This window comes from Centropristis striata, chromosome 21 (genome assembly GCF_030273125.1).
Source record: "Centropristis striata isolate RG_2023a ecotype Rhode Island chromosome 21, C.striata_1.0, whole genome shotgun sequence".
Classification (NCBI taxonomy): Eukaryota; Metazoa; Chordata; class Actinopteri; order Perciformes; family Serranidae; genus Centropristis; species Centropristis striata.
Genome location: NC_081537.1, coordinates 245,254 through 267,185, shown reverse-complemented (window position 1 = coordinate 267,185; position 21,932 = coordinate 245,254). Strand labels below are relative to the sequence as shown.

The 21,932-nt window shown below is 43.9% G+C and overlaps 1 protein-coding gene and 1 pseudogene across 1 annotated transcript; both read left to right on the top strand.

The window, feature by feature from the left end:
• Positions 1–1,464: 1,464 nt before the first annotated feature.
• LOC131959843 (tripartite motif-containing protein 16-like) lies at positions 1,465–9,933 on the top strand (annotated as a pseudogene).
• Positions 9,934–19,801: 9,868 nt separating this feature from the next.
• LOC131959798 (tripartite motif-containing protein 16-like) lies at positions 19,802–21,720 on the top strand. The gene has a single exon (XM_059325017.1). It carries the CDS (start codon positions 19,802–19,804, stop codon positions 21,464–21,466), a length of 1,665 nt encoding a protein of 554 aa, XP_059181000.1. The 3' UTR covers positions 21,467–21,720.
• The last annotated feature ends 212 nt before the right edge of the window (positions 21,721–21,932 follow it).

Genomic DNA, 21,932 nt, shown 5'->3' with positions numbered 1-21,932 from the left:
AATAAAGGAAACTCTAGCAGCCTCAACGTTTCTTGGCCTTTCTCAGGAGGAGAAAAGGAAATGTGTCTTTAAGTGATGTTCAGGCTGACACACTGTTGTGAGTGTGGTGAATAACCACTCAGCCGTATTTATACAGTCTATGATAGACTGTAAATAGTGTCGGGGCTCACCACACTAGTGTTGAATTGTATTCAAGTTATGAGGAAATAATGTTTATTTGATGAATTGAAAACAACACCAATAAGCTTAATTATGTGAGTCAGTATATCAGTGGTGAGGTGTGTGCATGCATGCGATGTGGTGAAATGCAGGTGAATCAGCTGAAAGTAACTAAGGCCGCGTTCAGACTGCAGGCGAACCTGATTCAGATCAGATTCAGACTCAAATCTGATTTTTAGGGCTGACTGTCCACACTGTTTTTAGCAAGTGTCCAAATCGGAAATGGCTCTGTTCAGACTGGGCCACATTACTGACTGATCTGAAAGGTTGCCATAGTAACGGCGTCATATAATTGTGACAACGACAAGAACAACAACAACTAACATGATGGAGGCAGGTCACCTCAGTATATCGGCCTTATCTCTGTCCAGTAGAGGAGCAGAACATCTCAGACCACCAGGAGGAGAAACCGGGCGGATGGCGCCCCCGTCGGGCCGCATGAGTCGGGCGCGGCGGCCGGTGGACACCTCGTCTCCGTAGAGTGACGTCACGGACAGTCAGAACCGATCTGAGTGTCTGGAGGTTCAGACTGAGACGCATCTGTCCAAATGCGATCTGAAACTACCTCCAGAAGGTGGTTTAGATCCAGTTTGCAAAAATCTGATTTCATGTGATTTGTGACTGTTCAGACTTCAAAAGAGCCGTCCAGTTCCAATCTGGATGATGGGCTAGAAATCTGATTTTGGCTGTTAGTCTGAACGAGGCCTAACAAACTAAACAGAACCAACTAAAACAAACCAAGGTGGAGGAGAGAGAGAGAGAGAGAGAGAGAGAGAGAGAGAGAGAGAGAGAGAGAGAGAGAGAGAGACAGACAGAGAGACAGAGAGAGAGAGAGAGAGAGAGGGAGAGAGGGAGAGAGAGAGCTGAGGCTTCACCTGTATAACCTGGATCCAGGTGTGCTCCTCCAGCTTCTGCAGACTGGAGGAGAGGCCTGACCTGTGGCTCCTCCCACTAAAAGAACATGCCATTAATCAGGGAGGGGATCGTCACACCCCACTGCATTCATAATCACTCTTGTTGAAAATGCATTTACAATTACTCATGTTGAAGCTGCACTGGCATGTAGTGACACTATGACTATGATGGGTCATAATGCAGGCAATTAGCTGGGTGTTACCAACATGGTGCTGACTCACTGCACACACACACACACACACACACACACACCTTGTTCAGATCAGAGCTCAAACCAGTTTAACTTATGAGGAAGTGAACCTCAGACAGTCGTTGTGATTGAGAGGTGAAATGGCGCAGAAAGGAGTTCAGCTGGACCGGGAGAGTTTCTCTTGTTCGATCTGTTTGGATCTACTGAAGGATCCGGTGAGTCTTTCCTGTGGACACAACTACTGTATGAAGTGTATTAACAGCCACTGGAATGGAGAGGGTCAGAAACTGGTCTACAGCTGCCCTCAGTGCAGGAAGGCCTTCAGAAAGAGGCCAAAGCTGAAGAAAAACACCATGTTAGCAGATTTAGTGGATCAGATGAAGAAGACTGGACTCCAAGCTGCTCCTGCTGACCACTGCTATGCTGGACCTGGAGATGTGGCCTGTGATGTCTGCACTGGGAGAAAACTGAAAGCCTTCAAGTCCTGTCTGCAGTGTCTGGCCTCTTACTGTGAGAAACACCTTCAGCCTCATTATGAATGACCTCTGTTATGCCCCAGTCTAGGGGGCCTAGAGCACAACATGAAAAGGCCCCATCTTCCCCATCTCCCAAGTAGCCACAAACAAAGATTGGTTTGAAGAATGCTTAAATATTTATTTACAAAGAGAACTTAAGTAAATACAAATATTCTTCAACTTAGGGGTGGACTAAAGCCAAAATAACAAACAAAACACTTCTATCTCAAAAATAAGAAATTTACCTAAAAAACCAAAAGATACAAAATCTTACCTCCCTACCTACTTAAACAAGAGAAAACGAGAAACAAAACCTGGCAAACCACCCGTACTGCTCAAAACAAAGGAATTAAGTCCAAAAACCACAAGGGAACTCAAATTGTGTGAACCAGTTGGGAGAAGAGGAGGATGAGGAATAAGCCTGCTGCCACCGACGGCCGCCATCTTGGCTCCATTTAAACCATGTGGTTCCGGCTGCAGCCAATCCCAGCACAGGCGTGGAACCTCTCCACCAATTGCACCGTGGCTACGGCACACCCCAATCTGCATAATATGGAGGCGTGGAACCTCTCCACCAATAACACCACGGCCACGGCACACTCCAATCTGCATACAAAAAAAGGAAAACAAAACACAGGGCACACATACAAATGCAGCTTGCTAAAAAATAACTATAATATGACTACAGTCATAACACCCCCACACCCAAAGAATTAAACATACCCCCTATATGTTTAATTTCTACAAATCTGAGGAACACCTAGACAAAACATCTGCTATTACATTTTCTGTACCCTTCTTGTGGTGAATCTGCAGGTTAAAATCCTGCAAGAGGAGAGACCAGCGCATTAGCCGCTGGTTAGAATTGCGCATATGTGCGAGGAAAACTAAAGGATTATGATCTGTGTACACTTGTACAGGCTGCGAGCTAGACCCAAGATACACCTCAAAATACTGCAAGGCAAACAGGAGGGCGAGAGCTTCCTTCTCAATAGTGCTATAATTAAGCTGATGCTTATTAAATTTCTTTGAGAAGTAACATACAGGATGGTCAATAGCCTGATCATCCTCCTGCAAGAGCACAGCACCTGCGCCGCACGCGCTAGCGTCTACCTCTAATTTAAAGGGTCGCGTAAACAAAGGCGCGGCGAGGACAGGTGCGCTACACAGTAACGCCTTGGCAGACTCAAAGGCAGCCTGGCAAGCGGGAGACCAAAACCAACTTTTCAAGGGACTTACGAGACCTGTGAGGGGAGCTACCACATCAGAAAAATTACGACAGAAACCACGATAATACCCACACATTCCAAGAAAGCGGCGCAGCGCTTTCCTGGACTGTGGGACCGGAAAATCAACAATCGTCTGCACCTTTTCAGCCAACGGACGCACCTGTCCCTGACCTACCTGTTTACCCAAATATGTAACCGTGGCTTTGCCAAATTCACATTTTGTGAGGTTGAGTGTGAGAGAAGCCTCACGGAGACGGCAGAAAATAAGGGACAGTGTGTGGAGATGGTCGGACCAGGTGGAGGAGTAGACAACTACATCATCTAAATAGGCTTCGCAATTTTTAACGCCAGATAACACGCGATGCATTAAACGCTGGAAAGTAGCGGGAGCATTTCGCAGCCCGAATGGCATAACGGTATACTGGAGAAAAGTGTCGGGTGTGACGAAAGCTGAAATTTCCGAAGCCCGTGGTGTTAAAGGAACTTGCCAGTAACCTTTTAACAGGTCCAGCTTCGTCACATATTTGGCAGAACCTACACGATCTATGCAATCCTCCATCCTGGGGAGTGGAAAAGAGTCGGGTTTAGTAACCGAATTTACTTTCCTGTAATCGTTACAAAAACGAGGGGTGTTGTCGGGTTTTGGAACCAAAACACAAGGAGAGCTCCACGCACTAATACTGGGGACAGCTAGTCCATGCTCCATCAAATAACTCACCTCCTGCTGCATCATGGCCCGTTTAGTCGGATTTACTCGATATGCATGTTGCTTAATGGGTTTGTGGCTCTCCACGTCAATATCGTGGTACAGAACAGACGTTTGACTGGGATGATCAGAGAAAAGCAACAAGTTATTCTCAATTAACTCTATAATGTCTGCACGGGCCGAGTCAGACATATGAGACAAAAAACTCTCCAAATTACTCAGTACCTCTGAATTTCTCAAACGAGCGGCCGGCATTAAACCACTTTTCTCTGCCAACCCATCATCAGCAAGATTGTACTGAGGAGGAACAGCGGACACTGACATCACAGGCGCGGCCGGAGACTGCGGGGAATCACCCACTCTGGAACAGTAACGTTTCAACATGTTAATATGGCATACTCTGGATTTTCTTTTTCGGTCTGGAGTTTGAATAACATAGTCGGTGTCACTAACTTTTCTTTCCACCGTGTATGGACCTGAAAACCGTGACTGTAAGCTGGATCCGGGTAACGGAAGCAGCACCAAAACTTTTTCACCGGGGTGGAATACACGGAGGACAGACTTTTTATCATAACGATGCTTCATTTTAATTTGACTTTGTGCCAAATTATCACGGGCCAACTGACATGCAGAGTTGAGACGCTCCCGAAAAGAACTGACATAATCAAGCACATTATGCTCAGTTTGTGGCGACTCAGACAACCACTTCTCTTTGAGAAGCCGAAGGGGACCGCGCACAGTATGGCCGAAAACTAAATCACAAGGACTGAAACCTAAAGACTCCTGAGGAGTTTCACGCACAGCAAACAACAGAAGAGGGAGACCCTCATCCCAGTCTCTGTTAGACTCAAGGCAGTATTTGCGCATCATGGATTTTAATGTCTGATGGAACCTCTCAAGTGCGCCCTGGGACTCTGGATGGTAAGGACTTGATGTTGCATGTTTAACTTTTAGCTCTTTCATTACCTGTGCGAACATTTTGGACATGAAATTTGTGCCTTGGTCACTCTGTATAGTTTTAGGCAAGCCAAAAGTTGAGAAGAACTTAGTGAGAGCTTTGACAACTGGTTTTGCTCTGAGAGTTCGCAGTGGGATGGCCTCAGGGTACCGCGTCGCAGCGCACATCACAGTCAAAATATACTGATGGCCGGATTTAGTTTTTGGTAATGGACCCACACAATCTACCAACACTCGTTCAAACGGCTCCCCAAGCACTGGGATTGGGTGCAGAGGGGCCGGAGGAACAGGTTGATTCGGCTTTCCCACAACTTGACATATGTGACAGGTGCGGCAATACTTTGCTACGTCGGCTTTTAACCCGGGCCAAAAGAAATTGCGCAACACACGATGGTACGTCTTTTTAACACCAAGGTGACCAGCTAAGGGCGGATCATGTGCCAGACTCAAAATTTGTGCTCGATAGTCTGTTGGCACAACTACCTGATTTACAACGCGTATCTCACTGGAGTCGGGACTCCACCGTCTCATTAAGACACCGTTGTCCAGAAAAAACACACAAGGCTTGCTGTCTTCCTCGGCGGCTACAACAGAGGACAGACACAAAGTTAGAGACGGATCATTTTTCTGAGCATCAATCAACATTTCTCGGGTCACGTTTAAACTCAGGTCTGTGTCAGCAGGAAGGAGATCAGACTCATTAACACATTTTGGTAACTTTTCATGCTCAGTATTGGCGGGCACTGAGAAGGAGGGCTCACCTTCATCTAATGTAGCCATAAACGACTCAGACAAATCCACAGTTTCACCCAATTTACGAGCCTGTGCACGTGTAATTGCGCACACAGGAAACAAATTTGGCACAGATACATCAGAAGAGACAGAGGTAGGGCAGCAAGCAGACGAAATGGGATCCTTAACTACTTCAGGCAGAGGAAACACTTTTCCTCCTGCCAAGTCGTTACCCAAAATAAACGAAATGCCGCCAATCGGAAACTGTGGGAGTACGGCAACTTTTACATGCCCCGACACGAGTGGCGAATGCAAGTGGATCATGTGAAGTGGGGCGTTAAGTTCACTCATTTTTATTCCCCACACTAGCAAATCAGAAGAACAAGAGGTTTCGCTCGAGAGTGGTAGGACACTAGCCAGCATGAATGAATGATAGGCGGCTGTATCGCGGAGAATAGTTACCGGCACTTTATCAGATTCCTCGCCGGTTATAGAAACAAACCCGTGAGAAACGAACGGCTTGAAACGAGGGTCAACCTTTACTTGTACCTCTGCTTTAGGTAAAGGCTCTGTGTGTTTTACAGTCGGGGACGCAGTATTTATGAAACCCACACCTGCAGGAGGTTTACCATTTTTGTGTTCTTTTTTTCTAAGAGCCGGACAGACAGCAATCAAATGGCCTGGCTCATGGCAATAATAACACTCGCGACTCCCACTCGCAGCTGGTAAAGTGCTTTTACGCATCAGCTTTGGCGATCTATTTCTGCGCTCAGGCATTACAGACGAAAGACGAGGTGCCGGCATAGAAAAAACACTTTTGTGCGTCAAAATGAATTCGTCAGCTAGAACAGCAGCTTTTGTTACCGAGGATTCTTTTTGTTCGTTCAAATAGACAACAATTCGTTCCGGCAAACATTTTTTGAATTCTTCAAGCAGAATGAGCTCTCTCATTTCCGCCATGGTTTTTACATTACATGCCTGGCACCATTTGTCAAACAAAACACTCTTGTCGCGCACAAACTCTACATATGTCTGATTGGCAGTTTTCTCACTATTTCTGAATTTTTGACGATATGCCTCGGGGACCAGCTCGTAGGCCTGCAAGACAGTCTTTTTCAGGACTTTATAGTCAAGACTGTCTTCAATAGACAGACTGGCACAGACTTCTTGAGCTTTCCCCACTAATTTACACTGGAGGAGAAGGGACCAGAACTCTTTGGGCCAACTCAGGGCGGCAGCTATCCGCTCGAAGGCGCTGAAATAAGAGTCTACCTCAGACTCACGAAATGGAGGGACCAAAACAATGTGCTTACTGATGTCAAAAACAGGAGCAGAAACAGAGCTGCGGCCAAGAGGAGACACCGGGGTGGAGGCTACATGGACTCCTTTTTCCAGCTCAAGAGCCCTGATGCGCAGATGCATGGCTTGCACCTCTAGCTGCTTGTTTTTTGTTTCTACCTCCTTTATTTGGAGGGCTATGCGGAGATCCTCTGTGCTCATGTTACCCATGAGAGGATCCGTGACCGGCCCAAGCTCCACACCAGCAGCGAGCATGTCAGCAGCCCCCGCCACTTTCACCTCTGCCATCGGTGCGTCACTGGCCGCATCACCCGCAGCAGCTTCACCCACATCAGCAGCTGGGATTGATAGGACGCCCTGCTCCACCAACTCCTCACACAGCAATTGTTTGAGCTCTGCTTTATTGGCACTGTAAGGCACTTGTACTTTATAACAATTTGCCAGAATCAATAGGTCTGCTTTTTTGCATTTATCAATTTTAGCCAAAGAGGGACTGGCCACAAAATCATCCAGTGAAAACTCCATGATTCCCCCCCACACACACAAAACTGCCAACCAGAAAAAATATACTCACCGGAAAGTGCGACGGGATCCCGGACGAGCCCCCATTTCATGTTATGCCCCAGTCTAGGGGGCCTAGAGCACAACATGAAAAGGCCCCATCTTCCCCATCTCCCAAGTAGCCACAAACAAAGATTGGTTTGAAGAATGCTTAAATATTTATTTACAAAGAGAACTTAAGTAAATACAAATATTCTTCAACTTAGGGGTGGACTAAAGCCAAAATAACAAACAAAACACTTCTATCTCAAAAATAAGAAATTTACCTAAAAAACCAAAAGATACAAAATCTTACCTCCCTACCTACTTAAACAAGAGAAAACGAGAAACAAAACCTGGCAAACCACCCGTACTGCTCAAAACAAAGGAATTAAGTCCAAAAACCACAAGGGAACTCAAATTGTGTGAACCAGTTGGGAGAAGAGGAGGATGAGGAATAAGCCTGCTGCCACCGACGGCCGCCATCTTGGCTCCATTTAAACCATGTGGTTCCGGCTGCAGCCAATCCCAGCACAGGCGTGGAACCTCTCCACCAATTGCACCGTGGCTACGGCACACCCCAATCTGCATAATATGGAGGCGTGGAACCTCTCCACCAATAACACCACGGCCACGGCACACTCCAATCTGCATACAAAAAAAGGAAAACAAAACACAGGGCACACATACAAATGCAGCTTGCTAAAAAATAACTATAATATGACTACAGTCATAACATAAAGAAACACAAGCTGGTGGAGCCCTCCGAGAAGCTGCAGGAGAACATCTGCTCTCAGCACGATGAGGTGATGAAGATGTTCTGCCGGACCGATCGGCAGTCTATCTGTTATCTCTGCTCTGTGGACCAACATAAAGGCCACGACACGGTCTCAGCTGCAGCAGAAAGGAGCGAGAGGCAGAAAGAGCTGGAGGTGAGTCGACTCAACATCCAGCAGAGAATCCAGGACAGAGAGAAAGATGTGAAGCTGCTTCAACAGGAGGTGCAGAACATCAATCGCTCTGCTAATAAAGCAGTGAAAGACAGTGGGAAGATGTTCACTGAGCTGATCTGTCTCATGCAGAAAAGAAGCTCTGAGGTGAAGCAGCAGGTCAGATCCCAGCAGGAAACTGAAGTGAGTGGAGTCAAAGAGGTGGAGGAGAAGCTGCAGCAGGAGATCAGAGAGCTGAAGAGGAAAGACGCTGAACTGAAGAAGCTCTCAAACACAGAGGACCACAACCAGTTTCTCCACAGCTACCCCTCACTGTCAGCACTCAGCCCGTCTACATCCAGCATCCAGATCCGTCCTCGCCGCCGCTTTGACCACGTGACAGCGGCCGTGTCACAAGTCAGAGACAAACTGCAGGACGTCCTGAGAGACAAATGGACAGACGTCTCACTGACTGAAGTGGATGTTTTACTGTCAGATTCACCAGCAGAGCCCACGACCAGAGCTGAGTTCTTAAAACATTCATGTGAGATCACAATGGATCCAAACACAGCAAACACAGAGCTGTTATTATCTGAGGGGAACAGAAAAGCAACATACATGAGTAATCAGTCCTATCCAAGTCACCCAGACAGATTCACTGGATGGCCTCAGGTCCTGAGTAGAGAGAGTCTGACTGGACGATGTTACTGGGAGGTGGAGTGGAGAGGGGATGGAGTTTATGTAGCAGCTTCATACAAGAACATCAGCAGAGGGGGGTGGTCGTCTGACTCTTTATTTGGACTGAATGACAAGTCTTGGGCATTAACATGTACCAACAACAAATATACATTTTCCTACAACAATATCCAAACTCCCGTCTCAGGTCCTTGGTCCTCCAGATTCGGAGTGTTCCTGGATCACAGAGCAGGTATTCTGTCCTTCTACAGCGTCTCTGAAACCATGACCCTCCTCCACAGAGTCCAGACCACGTTCACTCAGCCGCTCTATGCTGGACTTTGGATTGCTTACAGCGATGGAGACACTGCTGAATTCTGTAAACTCAAATAACCAAAGGGACAGCAGGTAAGAATGTGTTTTAACTCTAAAAGCTCCCATTTTGTTCACCTTTGTGGTGTTTTATTTGAAGTTTTTATATCTATAAGAGGATAAATTTGTAGTTTTATGTGCTAAAACCACCTGAGTTCAGTTGTTCATCTGCTCTCTCAGCCTCCTTCTGCAGCTCCAGCAGCTCAGATCATGTTGGGCCTGTCTCGTTAATATTCATGAGCCTTTCTTCTGATTGGCTGACAGTCTTGAGTGACACCCGGCCAGGCTAACTACAGTTAACGGTTTGCAGGTTAAACTCACCGGTGAATGTAAAAAGACGATGGCCACCGCTGAGGAAGATGTTGTCAGACTTTACATGTTAGAGCCTGATGATGCTTCCCTCTGACTCAAACATGAAATATATTACTGGTTCACTTACAGGTTGCAGATTTAGAGTCGGACACGATAATGTGTATACTGCCGTATCCTATAGGAGCAGCTTCTTTGAATGACAGATTTTTAGGAAGCAGTCAGAAAATATATTTTCACAGTATTTTTATTGCAACTGCACCTGCTTTATAATCACAAGACTTGTAACTGGTGTTTTTCTACAATAAGGGACCTTTAAACTGATTTCTTTCCATGTTTGTTGCTGAGAGCTCATTGTTCATCTGTTGAGCCACGGAGGCTTTCACTGCTCATGATGACTGTTGTTCACCTCAACTCATATTTCTCTGCAGGAAAATGTACATTTCTCTCCAAATGTTTGTTGAATATTTGTATGTTGTTGTTGTTGTTTTTCTTTTATGCATGGGTCTGAAGAGAGAATGCTCCAGATATTCAAAGAAAATGTGTTAAAAAAAAAAAAACTAGAATTATATCTACATTTATTTTTTTGTTAGACCAAATGTTGCTGTTATAATCACAGCACAAATGAGGCTCTATGATGTATTATAAAAATTTAATTATCATGTTCATAATCAATAAGGAAATAGTCATTATTATCTTGTATATCTCTGAGATTCTGATCAAACTAATTGATTGTGTGGATGAAGTGAATCTGTACAAGAAATCACTGAACAAAAATCATTTAACAAACTTCACTGATGGGATGTGTGAAAAAACTGTTTATTTTATGAATAAACAAACATAAACAAAGTATTTTCTTCTGGTCTTAATTCCAGGGTTAGATATAAAGCTGATGGATAAATGATGAGACTAATATGAGATATAACTGAGGCTGTTCTCCTGAAACAACACAAAGTTCACTGTTCATGTTGAGAGCAGAAGAACATTTGTCAGTCAGTCTCTCATTTCTCCAACAAAAGCTGTTTTAATGAGGAAAGTTCAAAGGTCAGAGTTTTATATCACTTGTTGCTTTTACAGCCAAGATTTGGTTTGTGCTCTTAGTTGATAAAAGGATTTATTACAGACACATTCCTGACACATAAACATGCTACTAAACTCTTAAATCTTAGTGAAGTCAACAAGGAAGAAAACTCTAATCTATTGTCTTCATGTTTACCTGTTGACTCAGAAGAGTTTGCCTGCTAAAAGTTGAAATGAGCAGTGAGTTTAAAAGAGAAATGAGCTCTGTTGTAAACGAGAGTTGAACAAAGTGTCAAGGATCCTTTCTTCAGAGTCGCCCCCAGAGGCCAGAGTCCTTCCTGTATCACTGCTGACTGCTGGCAACTCAAACAACCACAGTCATTTAACCCTTTATCAGGCAAAGAACTAGATTTGGTAACTTCAGGTAATATTTAGAGAAAAAAGTTGCAAATTTACTAGATTAAAGTGGCAAATCTACAAGAAAAAAGTCGCAGATTTAAGAGATTTAAAGCGGCAAATCTATGCGAAAAAAGTTGCAGATTTACGAGAAAAAAGTGGGAAAAAAGCAACTTTTTTCTCCCAGATTCACCACTTTAAATCTCATAAATCTACAAAAAATTTTCCCGTAGGTTTGCCACTTCAATCTCGTAAATATTTTTCTCAAAATATTATTTTCGTATGTTTTTTTTTACACATTCTGGCTGTATGTAATATCTTTAATCTTTAATCTTTAAACTTTAATCTAGAAAATTTGCAACTTTTTTCCCGAAATATTACCATACTTGGCCCTAATACGCCGTCATAGTCAAGTTCTCCTGGTACAAGTCATTGAAGAATAACTCTGTAGATGAGTAAAGATTCATTTCTGATAGTTTCATACACTTAGACTGTTGAAGACATTCATTTCAATGGGTCGTTGGTTCAATGGTTCAATGTTTCCTACAGGCAACATTCAGACAAGAAACCGGTTAAAAAAGTTTCTTTTATAATGTTTTTAAATTTAAAATGTTATGTTTTTACCCTGTTGAAGCTACTGAATCTTTTACACATGTTTATTCAATAAATTATGTTAAAATTCATTTTAAAAACTTTCTTTTTCACTTGTGCACCGTTATGGTACAATGTTGCCAACGGACAACAAACCCCGAAAACTCCCCAATAAAAAAAGTTATAAAATTTCTTCAGATTACGTTTATTTAGTCTATTTTAAGACAAAAAAAACACTCCAAACATTTTTTTCCTAACTGGCATCATAATGCCTACCATAGAGGGTTAAATGGATAAACATTTTGGGTGACGGCAGTTCCCAGACACTCCCTTAGTTCGCTGGAAGGCAACTATAACTGACACAGAGTTGTTCTCAAACCTCTCCTCTTCCTGGAATGAAGCACCACTTGTTAAACAAGCAGCCAGGCGAGGCCAGGCTCCTCCTGCTCAAAGTCTAGTCAGCTCAGGTATTTGTTGTTCCCATATTTGTTTGTTAGAGGGGTAAATCTGACAAATGCACTAAAAAATAAGTCAAAAAAGTCAAGTTTTTTTAAAGCTTTTTTAGGTATTTTTGGTATCGTCCAAGAGGACTTATAGTATTTTCCCCCGAACAACGACCAAGAAGTATTGTATATCTCCAAATCGGTTGGTCGGATTAACACCAAACTTGGTATACTTATTGTCAATGCCCTCCTGAGGATAACCCTTGAAGATTTTATTGATCGGCCCCTAGGTGGCGCTCTGGCGGCAGTTTAGTTTAATAAGTGCCACTGTGCCCAGACCATAAGACTTAGGGCAATGAAACTCATAGGGGTGGTATAGACTGGTAGTGGAGCGGCTAAGTGCTCATTTTTGCCAGAATCTTTCCGTTTATGATACAAGCGTGAAAATTGGCATGAACACTCTCCATGGGTCAATTAACGAGAAAATTGTCCGAGACATTTGAAATTTTAAGATGGCGGCCATTTTTCAAGATGGCCGACACCTAAGTGGAGCAGTTAAGTGATACAATGGTTTATTTGGTGATACAAGCAAAAAAATTGGCATGAGCAGTCTCTGTTGGTCACTTGACAATGACCCACCGACAGTTATTTGAATTTCCAAGATGGCGGCCATTTTTCAAGATGGCCAACACCTTTGTGGAGCAGTTAAGTGATATAATGGTTTATTTGGTGATACAAGCATACAAATTGGCATGAGCAGTCTCTGCTGGTCACTTGACAATAACCCACCCACAGCTACTTGAAATTCCAAGATGGCGGCCATTTTTCAAGATGGCCGACACCTTAGTGGAGCAATTAAATTATTTAATGGTTAATTTGGTGATACAAGCATAAAAATTGGCATGAGCAGTCTCCATGGGTCACTTGACAATAAGCCACCCACAGTTACTTGGGTTGACAAAAAAACACTCCCAGCCACTTGAAATTTCTATTTTCAAGATGACTGCCCCCTGGATCCTCAAAAGATCAATTTTCTCATAGAAATGTATTGGGTTTTAGATTATTCTGGAAAACAAGTTTTAACACATCATAATACAGTTGTGTTGATTTGTTGATCATAGACAGATTAGACAAGAGTGAGTATCTGCACTACCAGGACACACTGGTGATATATGACTGCTGTTAAACTCAGAGTGGGGTTCAATGTCAGCTAATTGTAAAGTTAGTCAAAGACTAACTCTCAAAAGACTCTCAAAGAGAGTAGTTTTAGTTAATCAGGTGGTGTACAGATCGTACAGGGTAAAAATGGCATTGGATGAACGATTGGACTAAGTGTAGGGTTAAGGCATGAACTTAGTTGTATCCCATACATCAAAGTGCTTATTAAAAGGTGGTAAAAGGCTAAACCCTCGGCCTCTGAATTTGCTGCAGACATTGCAGAAGCCATCATAACAGTTGAGAAAACAAACAGCAGGACACCAAGATCATACTGATTATGATACCATTGCAAGAAATGTTCCATTATCTCATAAAATAAATGCTCTGCCTATCTTACCTAGTCCAACCCGACTAGATGAAGGTGATGGCATAGAAAGTACACTGACAAGAAAACAGAGCAAAATATCATTCAAGCTGTAAACTTATGTTCAACAACACACAGCTGGAAAGGACACAAAAAAGGCATCCACTGCTGCTAAAGACACTAAAGATACCAAAGACATCAATGTCAAGAGGTCAAGAAGATCCCAGACTTCTTATGAGGCTGGATATGTGTGGGGACAGGCATTGAAGAGACATCCACAAATGCCGAGCCCGCCCGACTGGGGATGGGTTAAACAGGACAAGGAGTGGATAGTCTTCTGGACTCCACTTCCACCTATTGCGGTGAGTTGTTGGGAGTTGACAAAATGTGGGTGCACCAAGGCTTGTACTGGAAAGTGTAAGTGCTACAGATATGGACTCAGTTGCCCCTGCTTGAACTTATTTGCTTTTTTCTTTTGCCAGTGTTCCTTGTTGTCCTTTGTGTTTTCAAGCGTAGGCCTATGGCTCGGCTTCCCCTCGCCACATCGGCGCATTATGTTCTATTTTGTCACCAGCCTATTACTGTGACATGTTCCATTTTTACTTTGTAACATTGCTTTCACATTTTCAGTTTAGTTCCCTAGTATAGTTTCAGATACTGTTTGTCATGGTTATATGGTCAGCCAGAGCTGCTGTTGCCTCTGGATCTGTCATTATTGCCATTCACTATTAACCATTGCTCAATTATTATTTTGGAGCACTGTCCGTTCAGCATCACAACTATGTTTCCCCACCCCTTAGTATTTATTTAGCATGTTTAATGGCAGTAGTAATAGTTAGTTATAAAAAAAAGTTTTAAATAAGTATTTAAAAAAGCCTTCATGGTAAGGGAGCCTGTGTACCTCGGTGAACCCGGAGAGCTACTCCGGTGGAAGGGAACTCCTGTCAGGTTTTACCAAACTGGACAGGTCATGGGCAAGGAGTCAGACAAAGCACAGTCAAACAACCTCTCTTGAGGAACCCAAAACATTTCTATGAGAAAATTCATAATTTAAAGGTCCACATGGCAGGCAGCAGTCATCCTGAAAAAAAAAAATTGCCGCCTTGAAATTTCAAGTAGCTGTGGCTGGCTTATTGTCAAGTGACCCACAGATACTGCTCATGCCAGTTTTTATGCGTATATCACCCAATAAACCATTGTATCACTTAACTGCTCCACTAAGGTGTCGGCCATCTTGAAAAATGGCCGCCATCTTGGAATTTCAAGTAACTGTGGGTGGGTTATTGTGAAGTGACCCACAGATACTGCTCATGCCAATTTTTATGTTTGTATCACCAATAAACCATTATATAATTTAATTGCGCCACTAAGGTGTCGGCCATCTTGAAAAATGGCATCTTACCATCTTACAATTTCAAATGTCTCGGACAATTTTCTTGTTAAGTGACCCATGGAGACTGCTCATGCCAATTTTTATGCTTGTATCACCAAATAAACCATTATATCATTCAATTGCTCCACTAAGGTGTTGGCCATCTTGAAAAATGGCCGCCATCTTGGAATTTCAAGTAACTGTGGGTGGGTTATTGTCAAGTGACCAACAGAGACTGCACATGCCAATTTGTATGCTTGTATCACCAAATAAACCATTATATCACTTAACTGCTCCACTTAGGTGTCGGCCATCTTGAAAAATGGCCACCATCTTAAAATTTTAAATGTCTCGGACAATTTTCTTGTCAAGTGACCCATGGAGAGTGTTCATGCCAATTTTCACGCTTGTATCATAAACTGAAAGATTATATCACTTAGCCGCTCCACTATGGTCCCTGTAACGCACACACCCCGACGGCAGCATGCCCCGACACGCGTGTACTGCGAGGGCCCGTTCAGTACTGCGCGCAGTCCTAGTTCTTTTCTTTTTTCTATTTACTTTTTAAGAGCAAGACTTTTCTTTTCAATTTGGCTTTTACCTGAACCATTTTTAGAGATTTTTCTGCTCATGCATCTTCTCTTTTATTTATTTAGTTATTTGCTACTATTTATTAGTATATATATATATATATATATATATAATCATACTATACTTCTTAATTAATTATTTATTTATTGTTTTATCTTTTTTATCTAGCTTTTTAAAAAAACTTTTTTTAATTATTATTCACTTTCTTTTTTTTATTTTATTGTATTTTATCTAATAATTTCCTCCAGTGTTTCCTCACTGCTCCACATTGAGATGGCGCTTCCTCAGTTTGTGCTTTGTTTATAATGGGATGGAGGCGGTTTGCTTGTTTCTATGTTTTGTTATTTTTATTGTTATTATTATTATTATTATTATTATTACTTTATCCTTTTTGATGTAAAGCACTTTGTGTTGCATCTCTCTTGTATGAAAAGTGCTCTACAAATAACGTCTGATTGATTGATTGATTGATTGATTGATTTAAGTTAAGTTTGTGTTGAACGATGAATGAAATGAACAAAATACATTTGAAGAATAACAAGTAGCCTTACATACAAACAATAACTTATAAGACAATATATCACATCTTGAAAGAGTGAACAGTATTTTATATTTGGCACACAGACAAAAGGTTGGTTGTTAAAAAACACTAAGTTTATCCTGTAACAGGCACAGCAATGTACTTTATGGTCAGACTCTTCAGCTGTGTCTCCTCTCAGGGAGAAGATGATCTGCAGCATCCTGCTCCTCCTCAGCCTGACATAATAATAATAATATAATGAAATAAAAACATCACTTCTTATGGTTTCTGTGAATCTGTTACATCTTTATCTGTCGTGGATGTTGATTTTTATTCTTTCATGAAATGTTTTTTCTTCACCAGAAGGACTCAGATCTAGGGGTGTGACGAGATCTCGCGAGATTAAACTCAACGATATTTCTCCTCGCGCTAAAAATCAGTCTTGTGAGATTTGTGAGTTCTCCAAACTTCTATTTGTGACCTGCGGGGGCAGTAAAATGAAAAGAAGAAGAAGAGGAGGAGGAGGACGAGAAGCAGCAAGCAGCCAGAATGACGTCACAGAGGCTCGTTAAGAAGATCAAGAACGAATCGAAGCGGATCGATCCTGCTAATACAGTAGTAGTAGTAGCAGTACGGTGTGTATGTGCTAACAGGCTAACAGCTAGCTCTGTAGCAGTACAGTGTGTATGTGCTAACACGCTAACAGCTAGCTCTGTAGCAGTACGGTGTGTATGTGCTAACAGGCTAACAGTTAGCTCTGTGGCAGTACGGTGTGTATGTGCTAACAGGCTAACAGTTAGCTCTGTAGCAGTACGGTGTGTATGTGCTAACAGGCTAACAGTTAGCTCTGTAGCAGTACAGTGTGTATGTGCTAACAGGCTAACAGTTAGCTCTGTAGCAGTACGGTGTGTATGTGCTAACAGGCTAACAGTTAGCTCTGTAGCAGTACAGTGTGTATGTGCTAACAGGCTAACAGTTAGTTCTGTAGCAGTACGGTGTGTATGTGCTAACAGGCTAAAAGCTAGCTCTGTAGCAGTACGGTGTGTATGTGCTAACAGGCTAACAGCTAGCTCTGTAGCAGTACAGTGTGTATGTGCTAACACGCTAACAGCTAGCTCTGTAGCAGTACGGTGTGTATGTGCTAACAGGCTAACAGTTAGCTCTGTGGCAGTACGGTGTGTATGTGCTAACAGGCTAACAGTTAGCTCTGTAGCAGTACGGTGTGTATGTGCTAACAGGCTAACAGTTAGCTCTGTAGCAGTACAGTGTGTATGTGCTAACAGGCTAACAGTTAGTTCTGTAGCAGTACGGTGTGTATGTGCTAACAGGCTAAAAGCTAGCTCTGTAGCAGTACGGTGTGTATGTGCTAACAGGCTAACAGCTAGCTCTGTAGCAGTACAGTTTGTATGTGCTAACAGGTTACAGTTAGCTCTGTAGCAGTTCGGTGTGTATGTGCTAACAGGCTAACAGCTAGCTCTGTGGCAGTTCGGTGTGTATGTGCTAACAGGCTAACAGTTAGCTCTGTGGCAGTACAGTGTGCATGTGCTAACAGGATAACAGTTAGCTCTGTAGCAGTACGGTGTGTATGTGCTAACAGGCTAACAGTTATCTCTGTGGCTGTACGGTGTGTATGTGCTAACAGGCTAACAGTTAGCTCTGTAGCAGTACAGTGTGTATGTGCTAACAGGCTAACAGTTATCTCTGTGGCAGTACGGTGTGTATGTGCTAACAGGCTAACAGTTAGCTCTGTAGCAGTACGGTGTGTATGTGCTAACAGGCCAACAGTTATCTCTGTGGCAGTACGGTGTGTATGTGCTAACAGGCTAACAGTTAGCTCTGTAGCAGTACAGTGTCTATGTGCTAACAGGCTAACAGTTAGCTCTGTGGCAGTACAGTGTGTATGTGCTAACAGGCTAACAGTTTATAGCAGAACATTACATTACATGTCATCTAGCAGACGCTTTTGTCCAAAGCGACTTACAATAAGTGCATTCAACCTGATGGTACTAGACATAGACCACAGGAATCAAGTAAGTACATAACTTTAAGAGCTAACTGTCATTGCTAAGGAGTGCTATATGTTAAAGAAGAAAAGAAGAGAAAAGAGTAAGAGCTCTTTTTTTTTTTTTTAATATATATGTTAGGTGACCATGACTTAACTGAGGTATTGTTGGAAGAGATAGGTCTTCAGCCTGCGGTGGAAGATGTCCAGGCTGTCTGAGGTCCTGATGTCGGTAGGGAGCTCGTTCCACCATTTGGGAGCCAAGACAGAGAAAAGTCTGGAAGTGGTTTTGAGGCGAGTTGACCCACGGAGGGTGGGAGTCGCCAGCTGTTTGGCTGATGCAGAGCGGAGAGGACGGGCAGGGGTGTAGAGTTTGACAAGGACCTGGATGTAAGTAGGACCTGAACCGTTAGCAGCAGAGTACGCCAGAGCTAGAGTCTTGAAGCGTATCAGCCACCGGTAGCCAGTGGAGGGAGCGGAGGAGGGGTGTTGTGTTGATAATTTGGGAAGATTGAAGACCAATCGAGCAGCTGCATTCTGGATGAGTTGTAGAGGTCGGATGGCTTTGGCAGTCAGACCTGCCATGAGGGAGTTGCAGTAGTCCAGGCGTGAGATGACCAGTGCCTGGACCAGGACCAGGACCTGGACCTGGACCAGGACCTGAGCTGCCTTCTGGGTGAGAAATGGGCGGATTCTCCTGATGTTATGCAGCAAGAATCTGCAAGATCTGGTAGTGGCAGTGATGTTTGTTGAGAGGGACAGTTGGTTGTCAAGAGTTACGCCAAGGTTCTTGGCGGTTTCTGTGCAGGCAACCACTGTGTTCTGGACAGTGATGTGGAGGTCAGAGGTCAGAGCCCTTCCCTGGGAGGTAAAGTAGCTCAGTCTTTCCCAGGTTGAGTTTGAGGTGGTGCGAGGACATCCACTGGGAGATGTCGGCCAGACATGCAGAGATACGTGCTGCTGCATGTGTTTCAGACTGGGGAAATGAGAAGATTAGCTGGGTGTCGTCGGCATAGCGATGATAGGAGAAACCATGCGAGTGGATGAGGGAGCCAAGGGAGTTGGTGTATATCGAGAAGAGGTGCGGACCAAGGACCGAGCCTTGAGGGACCCCGGTGGTGAGTGGACAGGGTTCTGAAACAGAACCCCTCCAAGTTACACGGAAGGTGCGGTCCTTGAGATAGGATTTGAGCAGAGACAGGGCAGAGCCAGATACTCCCAGGTGGTGAAGGGTGGAGATGAGGATCTTTGAGTGTGACTGATTCAGGATGGAGTGACTGATACCTTCATCATCGTCATCTGCAGACTTTTTTTTCTCTTTATCATGAAAAAGGTCTCAATGTTTTGAGTTCTTTCCATCCTGATCTCTCTCTCCCTATCACTGTCTGCCCCTGAATAAATCATGCATGACATTTGGTCTGAAACAATATTGTTGAGTCAGAAAAGCACTTTCCTTAAAGTGAAACACACAGGATAGGTATCACACACAATGACATCATCCTCTAATGATTTGTTACAGCAACCCCTCCCTCTTCTCCTGCTCTCAAACAGCCAGCTCCACTCTGTCCTGCTGTTTCCTGGTTCCCTCCCCTTCACATCTACTGGTTAGAAAATGGGTGTTACCAACATGGTGCTGACTCACTGCACACACACACACACACACACACACACACACACACCTTGTTCAGATAAGAGTCCAAACCGGTTTCACTCATGAGGAAGTGAAACTCAGACAGTCATTGTGACTGAGAGGTGAAATGGCGCAGAAAGGAGTTCAGCTGGACCGGGAGAGTTTCTCTTGTTCGATCTGTTTGGATCTACTGAAGGATCCAGTGACGACTACATGTGGACACAACTACTGCATGAAGTGTATTAACAGCCACTGGGATGGAGAGGATCAGAAACTGGTCTACAGCTGCCCTCAGTGCAGGAAGGCCTTCACAACGAGGCCAAAGCTGGAGAAAAACACCATGTTAGCAGATTTAGTGGAGCAGCTGAAGAAGACTGGACTCCAAGCTGCTCCTGCTGACCACTGCTATGCTGGACCTGGAGATGTGGCCTGTGATGTCTGCACTGGGAGAAAACTGAAAGCCTTCAAGTCCTGTCTCACCTGTTCGGCCTCTTACTGTGAGAAACACCTCCAGCCTCATTATGAATCACCTCCATTAAAGAAACACAAGCTGGTGGAGCCCTCCGAGAAGCTGCAGGAGAACATCTGCTCTCAGCACGATGAGGTGATGAAGATGTTCTGCCGGACCGATCGGCAGTCTATCTGTTATCTCTGCTCTGTGGACCAACATAAAGGCCACGACACGGTCTCAGCTGCAGCAGAAAGGAGCGAGAGGCAGAAAGAGCTGGAGGTGAGTCGACTCAACATCCAGCAGAGAATCCAGGACAGAGAGAAAGATGTGAAGCTGCTTCAACAGGAGCTGGAGGCCATCAATCTCTCTGCTGATAAAGCAGTGGAGGACAGTGAGAAGATGTTCACTGAGCTGATCCGTCTCATGCAGAAAAGAAGCTCTGAGGTGAAGCAGCAGGTCAGATCCCAGCAGGAAACTGAAGTGAGTGGAGTCAAAGAGGTGGAGGAGAAGCTGCAGCAGGAGATCAGAGAGCTGAAGAGGAAAGACGCTGAACTGAAGAAGCTCTCAAACACAGAGGACCACAACCAGTTTCTCCACAGCTACCCCTCACTGTCAGCACTCAGCCCGTCTACATCCAGCATCCAGATCCGTCCTCGCCGCTTTGACCACGTGACAGCGGCCGTGTCACGAGTCAGAGACAAACTGCAGGACGTCCTGAGAGACAAATGGACAGACGTCTCACTGACTGAAGTGGATGTTTTACTGTCAGATTCACCAGCAGAGCCCACGACCAGAGCTGAGTTCTTAAAATATTCATGTGAGATCACACTGGATCCAAACACAGCATTCGCAGATCTGTTATTATCTGAGGGGAACAGAAAAGCAACATTACTGAGTAATGAACAGTCCTATCCAAGCCACCCAGACAGATTCATTTATTATAAGCAGGTCCTGAGTAGAGAGAGTCTGACTGGACGATGTTACTGGGAGGTGGAGTGGAGAGGGAATAGAGTTGATGTAGCAGCTTCATACAAGAACATCAGCAGAGGGGGGTCGGTTGACTCTTTATTTGGATTCAATGACAAGTCTTGGGCATTAACATGTCACAACAACAAATATACATTTTGGTACAACAATATCCAAACTCACATCTCAGGTCCTCTGTCCTCCACAGTGGGAGTGTACCTGGATCACAGAGCAGGTATTCTGTCCTTCTACAGCGTCTCTGAAACCATGACCCTCCTCCACAGAGTCCAGACCACGTTCACTCAGCCGCTCTATGCTGGACTTTGGCTTGGTTACATATATGGAACCACTGCTGAGTTCTGTAAACTCAAATAACCAAAGGGACAGCAGGTAAAAATGTGTTTTAACTCTTAAAGCTCCCATTTTGTTCACCTTTGTGGTGTTTTATTTGAAGTTTTTATATCTATAAGAGGATACATTTGTAGTTTTATGTGCTAAAACCACCTGAGTTCAGTTGTTCATCTGCTCTCTCAGCCTCCTTCTGCAGCTCCAGCAGCTCAGATCATGTTGGGCCTGTCTCATTAATATTCATGAGCCTTTCTTCTGATTGGCTGACAGTCTTGAGTGACACCAGGCCAGGCTAACCACAGTTAACAGTTTGCAGGTTAAACTCACCAGTGAATGCAAAAAGACGATGGCCACCGCTGAGGAAGATGTTGTCAGACTTTACATGTTAGAGCCTGATGATGCTTCCCTCTGACTCAAACATGAAATATATTACTGGTTCACTTACAGGTTGCAGATTTACAGTCGGACACGATAATGTGTATACTGCCGTATC

Bases quoted from the DNA above. Each gene is read 5' to 3' on its own strand.
- LOC131959798 (XM_059325017.1), top strand. From the start codon at position 19,802: ATGGCGCAGAAAGGAGTTCAGCTGGACCGGGAGAGTTTCTCTTGTTCG.